This window comes from Rhinolophus hipposideros (assembly GCF_964194185.1).
Source record: "Rhinolophus hipposideros genome assembly, chromosome: 5".
Taxonomy (NCBI): Eukaryota; Metazoa; Chordata; class Mammalia; order Chiroptera; family Rhinolophidae; genus Rhinolophus; species Rhinolophus hipposideros.
Window position 1 is genome coordinate 73,016,740 of NC_138051.1, and position 20,228 is coordinate 73,036,967.

The 20,228-nt window shown below is 36.5% G+C and overlaps 1 protein-coding gene across 26 annotated transcripts in view; it reads left to right on the forward strand.

The window, feature by feature from the left end:
- Positions 1 to 20,228, forward strand: part of GPHN (gephyrin) — a 455,320-nt gene that overhangs the window by 406,622 nt on the left and 28,470 nt on the right. For all 26 annotated transcript variants that reach the window (XM_081049702.1, XM_081049721.1, XM_081049725.1 and 23 more), the window contains 2 exons: positions 1,472 to 1,593; positions 19,222 to 19,309. In XM_081049702.1, coding sequence (XP_080905828.1) covers positions 1,472 to 1,593; positions 19,222 to 19,309 — 210 coding nt within the window. The remainder of the gene's footprint in view (positions 1 to 1,471; positions 1,594 to 19,221; positions 19,310 to 20,228) is intronic.

A 20,228-nucleotide genomic window follows, 5' to 3' on the forward strand; every position in this document is an offset into this window, starting at 1 on the left:
GATGAAAGTGGGTTGCAATGTCACATGGCATCTGATTAAGTTAAATTAGCACAGTATCTGAAGGGAAGACTCCCAGATGACACTGAATAAGACAATCAGTTTTTCTACAGCTATTGTAAGGGGACAGGCAGTTGGTTGCAAAGCTGCTACTTTTCCAACATAAAGCCAAGGATAAGGATTCATGGTATGGCTAATAAGTCAGAAGGAAAACTGAAGGGATTAGAGGTTATTGTTTGGGAGAACTGAGATATGAAGCCCTGGTATAACAGAGGAAGCACCTAAAATGTGCAGGCTTGCCTTCAACCCCCTAAGATAATATTCCAGAATTTCTCACTTCAAAGATGCACATTTTTTGTTTTATAGTATTTCTGAAATCAAAGTACATCTTAAAATTAATATATAAATTAAAGTTGTATACTGTGTGTGTGTGTGTTAAGGACCCCCTACTCTTAAATAGTTTATAATCTAATTAAATCAGTGTTCACATTATAAACTAATTCCATCTGTACTAGCATCTAGGAGTAACAATATGAGAACAATTGACAGGAAAACAGGTGTTCTTTCAATATCATATATCGTAAAGAAAGCAAAGAGAATCTCATTTATTGTACATTTATTTAATTGAATATTCATTATCTCAATCAATCCTAACAACTACATTTCAAGGTAGTTATAAATGAGAAAATTAAGGTATGGCGTGTTTGGGAACTGGACTTTGAACCTTGTCTGAATCCCAAGCTCTTCCTACTATACCACACTGCCTCATTGGAACATCCTAACATGGAATAATAAGCTTCTTATAATTTTCTTCATAGACATAAAATAGTAGATATAAAATTTCTAAAGGGTGATTCAATTCAGAGTCATGGAACTGTGGGTATGTTTAGTTAAGTATTACTTGTTTAAGTTTGCTAATAAAGAGACAAGACGTCTATCCCCTTCTCCTTCAGATAAGTTTAACTTCTTAGGTACTGTTGATTCCACTCCAGAAAAGAGATCAAAAGCTTCAAAGAAAAAATAAATAATCGTTCTCTTCAGACCTGAGAATATTATCACATATGAGTAGTCTCTACCTCAGATGTTCTCAATGAAAGGCAATAATGGAAAATAATATTAGGAGTTAAAATCAAAGTTGTTTTATTTAGTTTGCCCCAGTAGCAAGCCCTGGGAAGGCCAGCATCTCCAGAGCACTATTGTCAAATCGTAGCCAAAGCTGGTGTGATATTTGGCCTGCTGGTTAGTCAACATTTTAATTGCTGGAGGACCATTTTCTCATTCTCTTATACTTTCAGTATTTATTCAAAGACCCTTTGAGTATATATCTTCTACATTCCAAATACTCTTGTAGGTGCTAGATAAGCTAAACTCTGTTTACTAGATCTATTTTTTTTTCAAAAAAAACTCTAGAAAACATTATTCTAAGAGAATAATTTGTGGGTTTTTTTTTTTTTTTTTTTTTTTGGCTTTGTAGCTGCTAAATCCTGAAGATGACCTCTTACCAGGAAAGATTCGAGACAGCAATCGTTCAACCCTCTTAGCCACAATTCAGGAACATGGTTACCCCACAATCAACTTGGGAATTGTGGGAGACAAGTAAGTACTGGATTTTATTTTGAAGTTGTTATTGCACAAATATGAATTTGTGGAATACTAACCAGGTGGGATTGTTGTTAAATAGACAGAAATTAAATACCATAATTTTCACTTATTTTATTCTTCAGAAGCCACAGAATTTTGGAGATATCTATGTTCTTTAGGGACAGACATTTTTCTGGAATGCCTATTACAACATGAGAAGTGTTTTTGTCTCCTATGGATATGTTACGTTTACAGGGATCTTTTTGATACTGTTGGCTTTATCCTCGTGCAACTAATGGCGATGGTGTTTTATTCCTATTCACACTTTTACCTGTTTCAAGACAGCCAGGGAAGACGTGGGTGAGAAGAGTAAGTAAGAGAGAATGTCACATCAGCACTAATCAGCCCAATCAGCACTAACTGATTCTTGAAGTTTAAGTACAATTGTTTTTCAGGACTTCTGTATTTATTTTTGTATCCTTATGACCTGTTTCTCCAGGCTTCACCCACTTGTAAATTCAGAGGGAAGTTCATTGGCTATAATTGCCCATTTCTAAGAGCACATTTACTAAACTAGCACAACCCTCTGCTAAATTCCCCAAGTATTTCTGTGAGTCGGCAGCTGTGTCTCACGTGATCAAAAGCAAGTCTGCTCTTTCTGAGCATCCCACTCCCATGTCACACCGCTGCTCAGACACCTTTCACCAGGCACTATTTCCAGTGCACCAGAGGTGTGCCTGCTTTTAGTGATACGGAAACATCTGCCTGGTGGAGACAAATCCGATAACACGGTGGATAACGTGATATATCTATCACCCATCGTCTCCCTTCTCATTTGTCGCTGAGTGAAGCTCATTATACCTTGACCTTTCTTCCCTTAAGATGAGTGCTTTCCCAGGACAGGCTCTGCCGTCCCATTCACCGGGTATGCTCTCACATCTGTTAACCCCAGCTTAGGCTCAAACTGGGCACAACATAGTCCAAAACTTGGACACAGCATCTTGCCAGTGCCCTGAAACGTAGTAGCTTTTATGTCATCTCACCTTTCAAAGTTCTCTTCTTTCCTCCGGACTTTTTTTCTTCCTTTGAGTACATTAGAGTAGAGACTGTTAGACATATTTTCAACATCATTCTTTTTAAATTCTTCACCACTTGTATTTACCTGAATCTTTAGTTCTTGAGAAGTCCAAAGCTAAGTAACCAGCCAACATAGAACCAATGCTAGTGAAGCCAGTGTCACAGGTTACCTAATATCACCCTGACTTAGGCTTCCTAGCCCAGGTAAGGAAGTAGAAAGAACCCACTGAAGATAAAAGAGGGGGAATAATATTTCAATTTGGACCTGACCAGGTCCAAATTAAACTTCAAGCACCTAAAAACTATCCTGAAGCAGATACACCTTTAAAGAAGACAAAAGTTAACTTCTGAGAAGAGATAGGATAAATCCAAGAGTTCCAAAAACACAGAGCAGGCTTGAAACTCTAGAAAACAAACTCAGTAGATTGTTCAGGGTTTGTTTCCTACCCACCACTGTCTAGCCTGGCCTTCAAGTGCATCAAAGAGCCCTAAAGACTATTATGAAATAAAAGGAACTTCTTTTTTTTTCTTCTTTGTCATTTTTAACTGTAAACTGTTCTGGAGTATAATTCATTTCATTTTCTCCTCTTATTGTTGTATTTTTGTATATTGAAAAAAAAAGGTTACTTTATAAACTGCTATATATGCTGCCATTACCTTACTATAAAGGCCAAACACCATTGAAAGGCTCATGTTGATATGCTAATATTTAATTGTCTGGGGCCCACACTGTTAATTTGTGGTAGACATTTCCTAACAATATAGACATTACATGGAATTCCAAATGTATCTTGAAAACAGCACATAAAGAACAACAAACTGTAAGCCAGACATGGGCAATTCTGAGACCATACAAATCTCCAGTGTATATACTTTTCTCAGATTGAAATACCTTGCATGAAACTGAGAACAGTTTTTTAAAATATGATTGATGCAAATCTAGACTTTCTCAGTCTTAGAGTGCTCTATTGAAGAGGCCCAGAGTAATGGGTGAGAACGCAGGGTGGAACGTGGGAGGAAAGAATTTATAACTGTCCTAATGGAAATCAGTACTGGGAGTTTAGCAAAGGAAACAAGGTACATTTAATCTGCAGGCCTATGAAGGTTGCCTCCCTCTTCATTCTTCTCTTTCCTATGTAGCCGTTTACTAAAGAAAGCAGACGTTGTTATACAGAAGCCTCTATGTGAAGCTCTCCAGGGAAACAAGCAGGGTCATGGAAGAAACTACCCCGGGTTGAAAATAGAGAGAGAAATAGCTCAAGAATGTCAGTGAGCACAGAGCCCTTTACTCAGCTATGACAGATGAGAGTAGGGAGTAAGAGCTCTATTCTTGTATTTAAAAAAAAAAAAAGGCCTGAGTCTGGTTTTTAAGTTCTGTATGATTCTACTTCTCAGCTCTTATTCTTAGCACCAACCATAATTTTAACAATGTTAAAATTGAAGGGTAAGACTCTACAACATACCTGGATTGAATTTTGCTTTTGCTTATTGTACATTTTATTTAAAAAGAGTGTACAGTGAAGATTATGGGAGAGGTGTTTCAAATAGCTGAGAGTTAACAACTATATTTTAAAAGTACTCATTTTAAATAGTATTATGTGTACCTTAAAATACCATTCCCTGACACATATTTTCTCACATTGTGTGGAGAACAATACTTTGGGTTTCCTAGTGTTTTCCTTTAAAAAGACAAATTCTGAAGCCCAGAGATATTAACTGAATTTGTCCAGCATTATACAAGTTACTGGCAGAGGTGTAAATAGAACCTAAGTTTTAGTCCACAATTCTCTGCTATCATGATGAAGACAAGAAAATAAATACAAATATGTCCGAAGAGTAGCATTATATTGACTGGAGTGGTCAGAGTTTTATAAAAGTGCAATTTTAGCTAAAACATGAAGGATGAATAGTTTATACAGGATCGGACAGTTAAGTTCGCGAACTCATCCTAAAAAAAGTGCTCCATACCTCATTGCTGAATATCACTACAGTCACCTTTGAGGTACTCCCGTTGGGAAGCTATACACTGACACCAGCACCTAGTCCATCCTTCAAAGCAATTTTGGAACTCTTTTTCTGGAATGGCCATCAGAGCTGTTGTCATATTACCCTTGATGTCCTGAATGTCATCAAAATGTCTTCCTTTCAATATTTCCTTTGTCTTTGGGTAAAGAAAGAAGTCACTGGGGGCCAGGTCAGGTGAGTAGGAAAAGTGTTCCAATACAGTTATTTATTTACTGGCTAAAAACTCCCTAACAGACAGTGCCGTGTGAGCGGGTGCATTGTCGTGATGCAAGAGCCATGAATTGTTGGCGAAAAGTTCAGGTCGTCTAAATTTTTAAGCAGTCTTTTCAGCACTTCCAAATAGTAAACTTAGCTTGGTTAACTGTTTGTCCATTTGGTACAAATTCATAATGAATAATCCCTCTGATATCAAAAAAAGTTAGCAACGTCATTGCAACAAGTTCGCAAACTTAATTGTTACACATCATATAGTTAGAAAAAGAGAGTGTGTTAAGTAGGAAACATATAAACCAAAAAAATAGAGAAGCAGAAAATAAAATAAAGAAGTAGAAATGAACAACCACTCAGGTCAGGCCAGACTGATTAGAACAGGAGGTAAGGAGGATAATGGAGGTAAATTCTCTAGAAATTTGAGGTCAGATTTTTGAAAGGCTTTGCAACCCAGGCAGATCTACCCAATTTAGTTAAATTTGGACCTTTTTTCTCCCTCAGCAGAATTGGCATAAAAAATAATTATGTTGGAGAGATAATTTGACCAAGGTATATCACATGGGCTAAAGTTGGAAATGGACTAGAAATAAGAACAATACAATTTGTTTATTCATTGTTCAGTCAGGAAGTATTGTGTACCTGTGTAAATGACCTAGAGATCTTATTAAAAATGATGATTCTGATTCAGCAAATCAGGTGGGCCAAGATTTTGCGTTTCCTACAAGTTCCCAAGGATGCCAAGCTGCTGATCCATGGATCACAGAAAGTAACTAGGATATAGTAAATTTACTAATGCATCTCCTAGGAATTTTAAGCCAAAGGCTATTGAAGATACAAAGCTAAAACATATAGATCTTGCCCTTGAAATTACATCTGCTAGAAATGTACTATAAATTACCTTCTAGTAAAAAAAAAACTGTTTAAGAAAGTTCCAGAGCTCAGATTTGCAAGTAGAATTAAAAAGAATGAGATTAAATCAAAGACACTGTGAAAGCTATTGCATAGAACAGAAGAGTGTTGCAGGGTGCTCATAAGTCTTTAGCAACGGGAAATGCTTGTTACAAATAAACTATTTACAAATTAAAAACACAAACAAACAAAAAACAGTAGAGTGTCAATGTGATTAATCAAATAAAATCCCTGCGAACCCCAACTCTTAGGTCTCTCTACCACGAAAATGCATCCCTCTCTAGCAATACACCATTTCCATTTCTTCATTCATCATTTGCAGTTTATCCTTTGTTGGCTTTTATAGCTCCTGTTCCTATGCTCATACCCTAAATGTACGTGTCCCCATGTAGGTGTCCTCACCCTTGGCCTCCTAATTCCTTATGCTAATGGCTCCCAAACCTTATCTCTGTTTTGAGTTCCATGACTAGACCCACCTGCATACAATGTGCATCTTCTTTCATTTCAGTAGGCACTGCAAACTCCGCATGTCCAAAATTAAATTCATCATTTCCCACCTCTCTCACTGCCCTTCCCCACCATCTTCCATTTCCTTTCGTTATGTATCTCAGTGACTGCCACCACCATCCACCATCTAGGCAGTGACCCAAGCCAGAAGAAGCCTGAATGGAAGTCATCATATCTCCTACCTTTCACTCACCCCTATATTTAAAACTGATAGATTTTCCATCCTCAGTATTTCTGCATTCCCATCTCTTCATCCTTACCATCCTTGCTTAGTTTGGAGCTCCTTTTATTTTTTATCTGAATACATGAGCTAGCTTCTTAACTCATCTCCCTGCTTCAAGTCTTGTTCCCCTCTTAACTCACCTTATTCTGCTACCAATATGATCTTTCTAAGGTGCAAATTATATACCTGTGACAGAATTGAGGTTTTATTATATATGGGTAGGCATACTATAATAATTCAATAAACTTTTATAAAGGGTTATGCTATGTTAGGCATTGTACCAGTCTTTGGTACTACACAGATGAATAAAATAATTATTATTAAGAACTACAAAGAAGTTTGCAGTTCTTTTCCACTCCTCTGTTTCCTCCGCACCCAATCCATATCCATTTTCTTCAGCCTCCTCACTACAAACATGTCAGTCTTTACCTAGGAAGAGATACTAATCTTTACTGAGTACCAAGTATATTATTATGGGTAGCACTATACTACATTCTTTCACTGGCTTATCTTATTTAAGCTTCAATGAACAACAGAGCCATACAAGTCTTTCATCCATATTTTGTAGATAATAATACTGAAGCTCAAAAAAATTAAATAGCCTGTTCAGAGTCATGCAAATAGTAAAAGGCAGAGTTAAGAATTCCACCCCAGGTCTAACTCCAGGGTCCTTTCTCCTTTTGTTCTACCTTGCTGCTCTTTCAACTGGGGTTAGCACCCATAATTTATTAATATTAAAGTTAATAAACTAAATAGGTTTTATCCATTTAAATGAGTTAAACCCCTAAGTAAGTAGTAGCTGTGAACATTTCAAAAACCATAGAGGATAACTTAGTTTAAATTTTTGAATTAAATTGACTATTGACTGTGTATATGTAAATTAATTATAAGGACTTTAGCTGCAAAATACAAGCTGTTTAGGTGATATACAAGTGGGCAAAAATGTCAGGATGATTTATCATAAGTTTTCTTTACAGATTCCTAAATAATGTTTTTATTCACTGGAAAATGGACAACTCTCCCTTCCATAAAGAGAAACGCCCCTTTCCTTATATAATCTCTTCCTTTGTTTTTCCTCCCACAATTGCTGGGGCTGCTTTTGCAGCATTTATTACCTTTGGATAATTTGTTATATCAAGTTCATAGTGTCTTCTATGGGGGGGAGAAGGGAGGGAGAAAAGAGAAGGAAAAGAGAGCAGGCACACAATGTAAATATATGATAATTTGGTAGTCAGACCTACATTCATTCAATTTACAAATGACCCCAATTCACAAATGGCTACTTCTATTCTTACCTTTCCCCTATTCACTGTCTAACTTCCTCTGACAGTACTTTAAGAGAAAGGAAGGGAGAAAAAGTGTTTTGAGAAATGAAAGAGGGGGGGGGGAAGCCATCAACAACAAGGGACAGTTAATCTCCTTGTTCCCTCAAGATCCAGCCTATTTAGGAGACGTGTGTTATTAAGCCCAAATATCCTCCATACTGGTTTAAATGTATTCTGTTCCCTTTCTAAGTGTAAGTAAATGATGAACATCTTTATAACTAAATCTTAGCATATACCCACAATTATTTGAGTGTTTTTAAATGTTTATTTTATTCATATTATAATCATGGTTGAGTATCTGCAATATGCAAAGAAATGTTGATAGGAGGGGTAAAATGATAAATGAAACAACTGCTGTCCTCAACTGCTGGTAGGCATATAAAACAAGTTATTCGTGGTTTTATCCTCAGCAGTTAGAACAGTGCCAGCACATGGTAGCTACTCAGTAAATGCCAGGAAGTATCAGGAAAGGAAAGGGGTTAATACTGAATATGGCCTAAATATGAAACTAGTCAAGCCTAGAGGTTTCAAATTTGCACAAATTAGTGTGAGTTTACAGGGTTAGACTACTTCTAAGCTTCATCCTATTTCTGCCTTGAGTCTGGGTCCATAGATGTCCTAGTTTTCTTTTCCCCCTGCTGGTGCAATAACCTGTTTGCCTCCTTTTGTCCTCCTCAAGAAGCAGAAGCTACTGTTTCCCAGCTGTAGGGAAAGAGTCTAAGACAAATGAGGACATTTGGATAAGTAAATAAGTACAGAAAATTATATGTGCCAACCAAGACAATTGTGGCCAGGCTTGGTTAAGATACTGTTCATTTGGGCACATATATGGTTCTCTGTTTTTGCATTTTTTTCCCTCAGTTTCCTGATAATATTTCTTAGAGAAATTGCTGTTTTGTGTAGTGTGGAACAGGGTGGAAAACGAATTTGTTCATATTGAGCTAGGGTGTTTACTTTCTCACCAGACTTCAGAAGTCCATGAAGTCTAGGACAAGGTGTGTCTTGGTGACTATATCCATAGCACTTAGTAGGAGTACATCTCCTGTTATCTTTTCCTGTATCACCCTCTCTTTTAAGTTCTTAAAACTTCCAACTATGTGATTGTCCAGAAGAATCTTACACGGTCCCTTAAAGTTAGTCCAAAAACCTTAGCCATAGGAGCAGACCAGAAAGTATAGCACTGACAACAGAATCGCATAGTCACTAAGACACATCCTCATAAAAGGTAGTGTAAAGCATTACAACTGGGATGATTCATTTTATATTGCTGAAGAAAAAGAAATAAATTGGGGGCAGGGGCAGAATGCCAAATGGATTTAGAAAGCTTCTAATTTAAAAAGTTAGGGAGCTGTTCCCTCAGGCTTAAATAGATGATCTTATACATTTACCTCTTGAATATATTAATAACAAGCAGTAATCATGATCCAAATACACAAGAACCCACTTAGGGAAATTTTTTAAAATAAAATTCAGCATTAATTGAATTTATATCATTCCTAAAACTGATTTTAACTATTGAACTGTTCACACTTCTACTCCAGCTTTAAAACAGCTTGGTAATACAGCTTTCAGACTGCTGACTTGGACCTCCTAGCCTGTCAAGGCCTAAAGGGCTGGGAAATTCCCATAATTAAGGAAAGGGTTCCCGTTCTGGAAAAGTGCCATCACAGAAGCCTGCCGTACTCCAGTCATGCTGAGCTTGCTTGGCTCTGTGGTAAATAGTGTTTGGATTTGAATTGCCGGCTCCTGCTGCTGCCAATTTGTGAAGCTGCCTCTTCACATTAAAGCATGAACAGAAGGGGAATAAGCACTGAGATAGCAAATTGGATTTTTATAAAACTGACACATTTAGCAGGAATTATCAAGATAGAGTTAACAGTACCGTGATTGTTTGGGCAAAGCCCAGTGCCTTACATCTTACAATTTGTGAACAAAACATATCCAAATGGTCTAAAAGTGGAAATTTCTAATTATCAGGGAGAATGTGGTCTGAATTTAACAGGTTCTTGTCATCTTTATAAACTCCCTGCTTCCCTTTCTTTGTTTAAAATGCCAAGTAGTATTTTTCAAATCAACATAGTAGATTTACTTTCTGATCATTTATCAGCAGAGGTCTCTCATTTTCTATTGATTAACCAAAAATATTCTTTCTACTTTAACAAACGTGTTGAATGCCAAGGTTCTTTCCACTCTCAGTGACAGACCTTTGTAGTGGCTACACAGTACTTTCTTAATCCTTAAGACTTGATGCTATTGATACTTCTAAGAATAACCTCTAGGTTTTACTGTACTTTTACAAATGGTTTTTTTACTGCCCCCATAAAATGTAATATTTTCCAGAAAGCCTTTCCGAATTATCCCAAATTAATTTTTATCATTATGTCCCACTCAACATTTGTATTATTTTTCCTTATATGCATTTTTACTTTAATTAATATATTTGAATTCAATCAATGATATTAATTCCGTTGCTTATTTCACTCATTTTCCTAAAATTTTCCCATATGTTTTTTGCACTACCTTGTGAACTTAAGGGCAGAGACCATGCTTTCTCCGTCTTTTTGTGACTCCATGGTGCCTGAATACCCAGTGGGACTGAAGAAGGACTGAGTGATGGCTGTATGTAGTAGGTAGTCTGATTCCACACGTGAAGTAGACACAAGAAAATATTTGTAGCTGAGGAATTTATCTTTGACCTCTGAAGAAGTTAGGATATGTCCTGAACTACTGTTATCTTGGTATAATCAATTGCCATTATTCCTTAATTTCCAATCCAGAATTTGTTCTCACTCTCTCACTGTCATCTTCACTCAGCTTAAAATGATACAGTTCACAGTTGGTGTAACAGATGAAACAGGAAACTAATTAGCAGCTGTTGTCCATCTGTGTGTTTATAGTAAATATTTTAAAATAAAACTGCATTTGCATTCTGAGTGCTGTGTCTGAGATACATAAAATCTAAACCTGGGTAGAGCCTCTGTCTTGGTTTTGAATTTTATAGTAGACTTCATGGTAAAGCAAAAAAAAAAATTTATGCCAGAATCAGGATTATAGTAATTTAAGGCAGATACAGATTCTGAAAAGCAAAAAAGCCTGAACTGAAAGTGGGTCCCCAAAGCCCACTGAAATCTGAAAAGATATAACAGTCAAAAGATATCATGGACGTATTCTTCCTTCACAGAAACTGATCAGTACATGAAGTTTTGAGCAAGCCACATTCATTCTCAGATTTATTTTGAGATATACTTCTACTTCCTCTTTTATCTGCCTTTCTTTTAAGTGTAAGCTTCTTTAGCATCTGATTACGTTAGAACTCTAGAGTGTTGTCATTACTGACAGCCATCTCCCAGGTTAAAGATGAAAGTCATAGCTTTGAGGGAAAAAAAATGATTGTAGTTTTTTCACTCAACTCCAATCGTGGAATGTTTCTGATGTTAAAAAAAAGTGAGAGGGTGAAAAGTATGCTTTACAAGATGAACATTATATTGCAGTGCTCAAGTCAGTTTCTCCCTCTGTGCTTCAGTCTATGTGTGAAGAGAAAAGAGTCATTATATTGATATAATTTTCAGTATTTCCATAGAATCACAATATCCTAGAATTGGAAGAACTTCTGATGTTAGCTAGTCTAATCTTTCACCATTGGAAATGTTAGAGAAAATTTCTAACAGCTAGTCCTTAGGTGTTTGTGTGACGCTTTTAGTGAGAAGGATCTTACTTGCCTCGTGAGACAGCCCATTTTCTTGTTGGGTGGCTGTTATGATAAGGATGTTTTTCCATTACACTGAGCCAGAGTCTTTATCCCTGTCTCTTCCATTAGTCCTAATTCTGCCCTCGGGCACAACACCAAATAAATTGACTCCCTCTTATACGTGACAACCTTTCAAAGAAAGTACTATTTATGATTATAGAAATGTTAAGTAGTATCTTCTCTTCCATCCAGAGACAGTGTTATTTGTCCATAATATCATTATAGTTATAATCATTGTACATCATTCATTCCCAAACCTGCTGTGGAGAGATTGAGTAGAGGCCAGGTTTCATTCAGCTCATTTATTGAGTGCCTGCAATGTGCAGGGATTTGGCACGGCAATCAAGAAGCTTAGATAAAATGGGACCCTGTTTGTGAAAGTCGTATATTATTGTATCATTTTTATAAATTTGAATTTGATCACAGTTTGTTGCCTCTCTTTATACTTTTTAATTCTTTTAACTTTAAATTCCACTTTGACATTAATATACCACTTCTACTCTTTTGCTTATTTACATTTGCCTCCTGGTGTCTTTTTGCCCTACCTTTTACTCTGTCTTTCATCTTTAAGTGTATCCCTTGGTAATGGCATTCAAGTGGGATTTGAGCTTAAAGAAAAAAATCTCAATCTGCCTTATGTTACTGTAATCCTGATAATGGCATAAAGTTCATTTTGCTTTACCATGAAGTTTGCTATAACTAATTCCCTTGGTTTATTTTCCTTTATGTTTATGTTTATCTTAAACTTTATGGTTACTCTTTATACAGTTTTGTTACCTCTCCCTTGTCCTTTTATCTATTGTTGGTTCGATCCAGATGCTATTTGTTCTCTTTTACCTCTTTATTATTTGGAAAGTTATGCCACCACCACCACCACCCCCATAATTTACTTCCAATTTCTGATACTCATAATCAAATATACATTTCTCTGCTGTTACATTTTTTAAAAGGTGCTAACTATATTTCTCCTACAAGGATTCCGATTTTTTCCATTCATCCCCTACACCAGCGAGATCTTTAGAGTACTTTCACTTACCCCATCTCCTCCCACCCCATCAACTTCTAGGTAGGATTGCTACAATTGTGCTCTTAATTCTAGACTATTATTAAGTTTTCTTTTGCAGTGTGTCTCTGCAACTTCTGGGGAAATCAATATTTAGTACATATAATTCCTTGGTTTATTTGATCATTTATCTAAATTATAGATTTAGCTAATAGTTTTATAAATGTGCGTGTGTGTTTCATTAGTGTTTCCTCTCCTCTTCATCTTCCCCTCTTGAGATCTATGATTTGATTCATTTTTCTAGAACATTACTTGTTGATTTATTATCTGAATCTTTGTGTTTTCACAAATATCATTTTTCTATCCTCATGGGTGAATGCTGTCTGATTTGGGGGTTACAGACCTTTTTTCTGAAAGTATGTTGATGTTAATCTACTATTTTATAGTTTTTGGCATTGTAGGTAAGAAGTCCAAAGCCAATATATTTTTTATTTATTAGTAAATCCAATCTTTCTGTCTGGCAGCTTGTAAGATTTTCTCTTTATCCTTGAAATTACAAAATTTTACCAGGACATTCTTAAGTATTTATATATTTTACCAATCTTCCTTAAAACTCAGTAAATCTTTTCAATCTCCAAGCCTGTCTTTTCAATTAAATGAAATTTTCCTCTATTTTCCCCTTCCTTTAGTTCATTTTTCTCCTTATGGAATTCCTACTGGTAAAATGTCAGTCTCTTGCTCTGTCCTTCAAGTTTCTTATTATTTTCCACATGACTTTCATCATTTTGTATTTTTGTACATTCCTTTGAGATATTTCTACCACTTGGTCTTCCAGGCCATTGATTGAGTTTTCAACAGGGATTATATTCACCTTCACTTTCAAATTTTAAAATTTGAAAAATCATGTTTTTTTGTTTCAGAACATCCTTTTAATGTTGTAAGTGAATTTCCATTCGTGCTTTAATTGTTGTTGTTTTTGTTGTTGTTGTTAAATTTTTATATTTCCCCAGCAGTTTTTTCTCACTATGAGCTGTCCTAAATATTATGCTTATTCTTCCAAGCTCCAGTTGCTGGCTTCTTAGATTACTGGTGTTTTCCGTGCCTACTGAGACTGTATTTGTCCTCAGCCCTCAGGAAGCTGCTAGGGTACCATGGACTTAATAGGAATGAAGTTATAGTAGAAAAAAGGATTACACGTGGTAAAAGGCACCAAGTCACAGCTCCTTAATTGGCACCAAAGGCAAGCTGCCAGTCTTCTGTTGAATTACAGGGGAAAAAAGCTTTTGTGCTTCCTGGACATTAATTGTAAAGGTTTGAGCTTTCTCAGCCTTCTTGGATGGGGCAGTCTTAGTAATTTTAAGTAGACTTCTGGGTCAACTTAAAAATGATAATCTTTGTACTTAAACTGGATCCCAGTTAGCTGCAAGTACTTTAAATCAGTGAATATTAGAGATGGAAGGACCTACTCCACATGTTCTCATTTTACAAATAAGAATAATAAGGCCCCCCAAAATGATAGTTTTTCAGAGTCATCTCAGCAGTAGAGACAAAATTAGATTCTAGACCTTGTGACACTTAGGCCTTCAATTAATGGTTCTATTTTCTGTTACCTAGTACTTAAATTTTTACCATTTAGTACTAAATCAACTCTCTTACAGAATGCTTTCATATAATATTTGGCACTCTAAGAGAATAATGCATAGGTACTTGATAATTTCAGTGAAAACGGATACAAAACATTAGTAAATCAAGATTCATTCTATTACTCGATTTGTCTTTAAATAAATGGTTAATCAGCATCCAAATCTAACCAAAACTGGTTATTAATGAAGGTAGAATTAAATAATATTACAATACCCCTTTAGATCTGCTGCTCTTTCAGAAAAGGGATGTTATTCATATATATCTAGAAAGCTTTATCCTCTCTAGTAGCAATGGTGAAAAGATATGTAAGATTTTAAAAGTACAAGTTGTTGTTTTTAAATCATCATTATTTGGCATACACAAATATGATTTATATATTTAGATAATGGTAAGCAGCTTCTATCTGAAGGTATACTATGTATAACTGTGTCTTTCAAAATGTGACTATTACTGTAGTTTAAAAGAATCAGGTTATCTTGAACCTCTCACTACGTCCTGTGAACTGTTGTGTCCTCTTTGCCCTGTGTACCTCATAGAATTGTAAAATTAACACATAGGTGTGAAAGTATATTGTTCTTTTAAAACATGAGTGTTATTGTCATTAATTTTATTCTTAAAATATCAACTCATCTTATATATAAGAAGTAATGTCATATATAAGGTCATATTATACAATATAAGCTCATATTATATAACAAGTTCAGATTATAATGTTTTATAGTTTTATTCTCCTTTTTTGGAGAAAATTGATAACTATAAACTATTTTCTTAAGAAAACTTAGAAAATCATGAATTGTTCTTATCCAACTATAATATCCATGATTTATAATCCTTGTTACCTATTCCTCTTATCATTATTCAATGCAATCTGTTAGTCTTAGAGAGCAAACTCAGTTTTTATTTCTTAAAAGTAAAAAAATGGGGGGAGAGGGAATATGAAGTAAATAAGGGAAAATATTAGCATTTGTCAAATCTGAGCGATGGATACATTGGTGTTTAATATGCTATTATCTTATGTTGGGAATATTTCACCATCTATTTGATGCTTTTGAACAAGGGTCCATTCTCATGAGAATTTTCCTTGTATAACATGTCATATGCCTAAAAATACTAGACAGTCACTCTGAGTAGGTCGTGGGATGGAGCAAACACTTAACAAGGAGCCAGAGCTTCTAGTTCTAGCTGTGCCTCTTACTGCTCTACCTGCCTTTAACTTACTACTTTACCTTTCTGAATATTACTTTCCTTTTCTGTAAAATGGGCATCATCATCATAATAATGCCTGTTCTATCTACCTCACATATTGTGAGGGAACAAATGGAGTTATAACATTTGTTCCCTCACAATAGGGAAATTAGGGATCCTCCGACTATTGTCAGACATTGGTACCTGTCCCTTTTCTAAACCATGATCTCTCACTAGATCCCAGACACTAGATGTATGCAAACGAGTAGAATCAAAGAGAGGAACAAAGGGAGATAGAGAAGGACAGGACCCAAAGAATGCACCCAGCTGTGATACTGAACATAATGACCCCCAAAGACCTTTTCAACTTTGACATTCAGTGATTTTGTGAATCTAACAGAGTAGAAATTGTGTAGCATTGAGCATATTATTTGAAACATGATAAATTATAGTAAGGATTTAGTATTAAATCCCTTTTTGTTTATTTCTGAAAACTAGAAATTTTCATGTGGAGAGTTGATGACTCTGTAGTTTTACAAAATTGGGGGGGGGTTGAAATGATCTCCCAGATAATATGAAAACAATGAATAAGAAAAGAGATCACTGCGACAAGGTTGTCCCCTATCACCTCTGCTTTTCAACATAGTGTTGGAAGTCCTTGCCAGAGCTATCAGGCAAGAGAAAGAAATAAAAGGCATCCAAATTGGGAATGAAGAAGTTAAATTGTCACTCTTTGCAGATGACATGATGCTATATATAGAAAACCCTAAAGACTGCACCAAAAAGCTATTAGAAACAATCAATGAATGCAGTAAAGTTGCTGGCTAAGAAAAGAGATCACTGAAAAGTACATGTATTTGCAATCATCAGCTAGCCTGTCCCCAGGACCTTTATCCACCTACAAAGATGAGTACTATGATGATGCGCATGTCACTGCTGCTTTGTTTCCAACGGCTTTACCGTAATCCTGTAGAGTCAACATGTTACAAGTTATATAAGATGGGTGAAATTAGCTAATGTCTCTTTATACTAGCACAGATGTGTGTTTTGTAGATAATATTCATTGTCCATTCCCCTGAACCACATTCCACCTTGTCCCATGTTTGTGATGTCTTTCCCATCTACTCCTTAGGCCCGCCATTTGGCTCAGTTTAATGATAACATGGTCCAGCAAGGCAGTGGGTCTGGAACTCTGAGTATGCAGTGATCGGGACCCCATCACATGCATATCTTATAATATTTCAACACAAAAGAATCATTTGGTAACTTTTTCCCTAAAGCAAAGTGGAAAAGATTGGTAAAATATCTGTTCAGAATATTTAGTTCAAAAATACTTTAAATACAACATTATTGAATATAATTCTTCCAAAATGTTTGCCCAATCAGTTTAACTTTGAATCCATGTCAGGTACTTTTTTAAAACTTTGTGTTTTACACATAAATCCTACCTTCGTTGAATACATGGGTGCCTTTTTGGCTGCATAAGCAATTAACAGGATGATTTTAAAGGGTCCCTATGTTGGTAGGTTGAACCTCATGTGAGCCATTTTTGAAACTTTTACTTTTGTCTCTTCTTCTTGGGAATTCACCCCCCAGAGTCAAGCAACCCCCAGTACACTCATGGAGAGACCAGTGGCTGAGGAGAAAGAGAATTTTATCCAGATCCAGTAAGAGAACCTAATAGTAAATGAAGCTGTTCAGGCTGGAACCAGGCCTAGCTTGCTATTGAGCCATTTGGCCTTTACACATGTAGCTGTGTGAATGTACATGAGGCCCAGTCTATGATTTTCTTCTGTGTTAATCACAGATATTCTCCTGAATGAAGACTGCCAAGCATGCTAAAGTTGGACTTTGCCAGGTTGTTAGGTAGGTTTGTATGATAAAAGTCTGTCAATACCACAGCAATAACAACAACTAACCCTTCTTGAAAACTTAGTTTGTACCAGGTACTATTCCATAAACTGTTTCATATGTATTATGCCACTTAATTCTCATAACAACCCTATATTGTCCCTACTTTATAGATAGAAAACTGACTGACATAAAGAGAAGTTAAGCAACTTGTCCAAAGTTCTACATCTAGCAAGTGTAGAAACAGAATTTAAACTCAGCAGCGTGACTCCAGAGTTCACACTTAATCTCTGTGCTAATACACCTCCCAACTAGCTTCTCTCTTAGAGCCTGTGAAGGTAGCCTCTCAGGTAAATCTCAAGTTCCTCGTATTACCTCTGTCACACCTGGATAAAAAGTGATGTTCTAGGTACAATTTTCTTTTTCTCCTTCTTCTCCTCCTTTTCCTCCTGCTCCCCCTCCTCCCATCAAATAATGTAAAGGAACATGAACAAACTTCACTACCACAAGAGATTTGGGAGAACACATGCTATCTCATTGAAGCATCGTTTGATATCAAGTTAAAGAAAACCTCTTGATGCTAATTTAAGCTAAGGAGGGATTTATGGGAAGATGTAGTGTTATCTCATGGAACCCAAGAGCCAAAATAGGCCTCAAGAGGGACTGAAAGCAAGGACTCGAAAACCAGAAGCTATAATTGCTCCCTTTTTAGATGTACATGTTAAATATCCATGGGGGAGAAAGGGAAGCACACCCCTTCCCTACAGAGTAAGAAGTTCTCAGAAAACAAGGGTGTAGGCTGGACAAATATTCCTCAAAAGGTACCTTTTCTGTATTCTATCGTCTGAAGAGAAGTAAAAGTACAGTGCACATTGCCCAGTAGCTTTTAGGGATTTAAAATAGTAACTAAACAGCCCCTTTCAACTACTGCCTGCCTTCCTGTCCCTCCATAAGCCCCGATGCCTTGCATTTTTTTTCTTACTTGATCAATCTCAAGTCAGGCCTTTGCAACCCTTTGACATCCAGAGGATAAGACCCTTGACTTTGCTCCATCTCGTCCTCCCAGGCCTTTGACTTGTGCAATCAAAGGGCCTGATGCACTTGTCTTTTTAGTTGACTGTCAGGAATCTGCCTCGTTTCAGTCCCTAATATTCATCCTGTCCTTTACCCTCTCAGAATATTTCATACAGTCTCTGATGTCCTTCTTTTTTCTCTACCCTTTCTTTTCCCAATAAACACCTGCCACCTCCTCCTATTTCTAGGGAACCCCCACACCCTTTTCCTACTAGATGCAATCCAAATTCTTGAGCAGGAGGGCCCTCCAAAATCGCGTCTTACGCCACCTATCCCGGTTGTTGCAAGTCAAGTCCTTCACTCAACATATTTCACAGTGATCTAGAAACACCACAGGCTTCATCACAGGCTGGTCCTCTTGCTTACAAGGCCCTTTCCCATTCCTTTCCTCCTATAATAATCCAGCCCATTTCTCAAGACCTAAGTAACATAAGTCATATTCCCTCTAAAAAGTCTTATGTGATCTCTCCAGCACAGGGTGACCAACTGTCCCGATTTATCTGGGATTTCCTAGGACATGTGACTTTCTATACTAAATTTGGGATATTCCTAGGCAAACCGGGATGGTTAGAAAGCCTACCAACACCTCACTGTTTCCCCTTGTTATGTTGCTTTGTTAGACAGAGCACAAAGCCCTGTGGAAGTACTAATAGCCACTACTTCCGCACGTACAATTCTTTCTCCATGGTAAGAGTTACGCTCCTGTTGGACAGAGACCCTGTTGATTCCCACTTCATACAGAATGTAGTGCTATACTCATGTCAATGCCTACTCAGTAAGTAACGTGGGTTAGTGTTAAGTTGGCGCTATGTCTAAAATCTTTTCCTAGTGTGTTAAAGTATTTGTCTTTATTTTTTTCCAGCCCAGATGACTTACTCAATGCCTTGAATGAGGGTATCAGTCGTGCTGATGTCATCATCACCTCAGGGGGTGTGTCCATGGGGGAAAAGGTATGAAAAAATGGGGCTCATGAAAATGTATCCACTGCAATATCCTTGCATAGTTCATTCACTGTGACCTGGGAGACATCTGGTATCCACAACCAGACCTCCACAAAGCTGAAAATCTATGAGGCTTCAGAAATTTCTAGGCATTCTAAAAGGGATGCAGTGTGGGTAGATCAGAGAGCTTACCTCAAGAGCATCACGGAGAATCCCACAATGTGCAGAATGGTTTCAATCTGCCCCTGGAGATTTCTGGCTTTTTGCTCACTCAGCTTTACTACATTAGAACTTCCTTTATGTGTACAATTTACCCCTGCGGTAAAGCTCCAAGCTCCTTTCTTCTACTTAAATTTAAATTTGTTGATGACCCCCACCACCATGTGTTCCAAACCTGGTAAAGAACACTTAGCTTCCCACAAGGAAGAAAGAGTGGATTGGATATTACTTTGCTCCTCTTGACAATAATCATAATCATAACCATGATGAAAATAAAATACAAACATATATAAGTATATATAGGATTTTATAAGACTAACTCTTTTCATATGGTATATGCTTAGTCCTATAAAATCACAATTTGAATATCTCAGTATCATTAAGTTTATATATATTAATGAAATGTGTTTATTCATGATGAGTATTGGGTCCACTGAATAATGTTATAAAAGCAAAATATTCTTTGCTACAATAACCAACCTTATGTCTTGGCTCAATAACATTTCAGGTCACAAAATGTTTTGCCAGGCTATGATCTCTTTCCAAGTTTTCTTTTATCTCATATTAGTGACTAAACTGAAAATTATAAAAAGATTGTCCTAGTAACAGTTTTTACTAAAATTAATATTTTGCAAGAGCTTGATTGATTTTTAGCTAGATCTTATGTATGTAATTGTTCTTGGTCCCTGCACTCTCTAGCTATAAAACT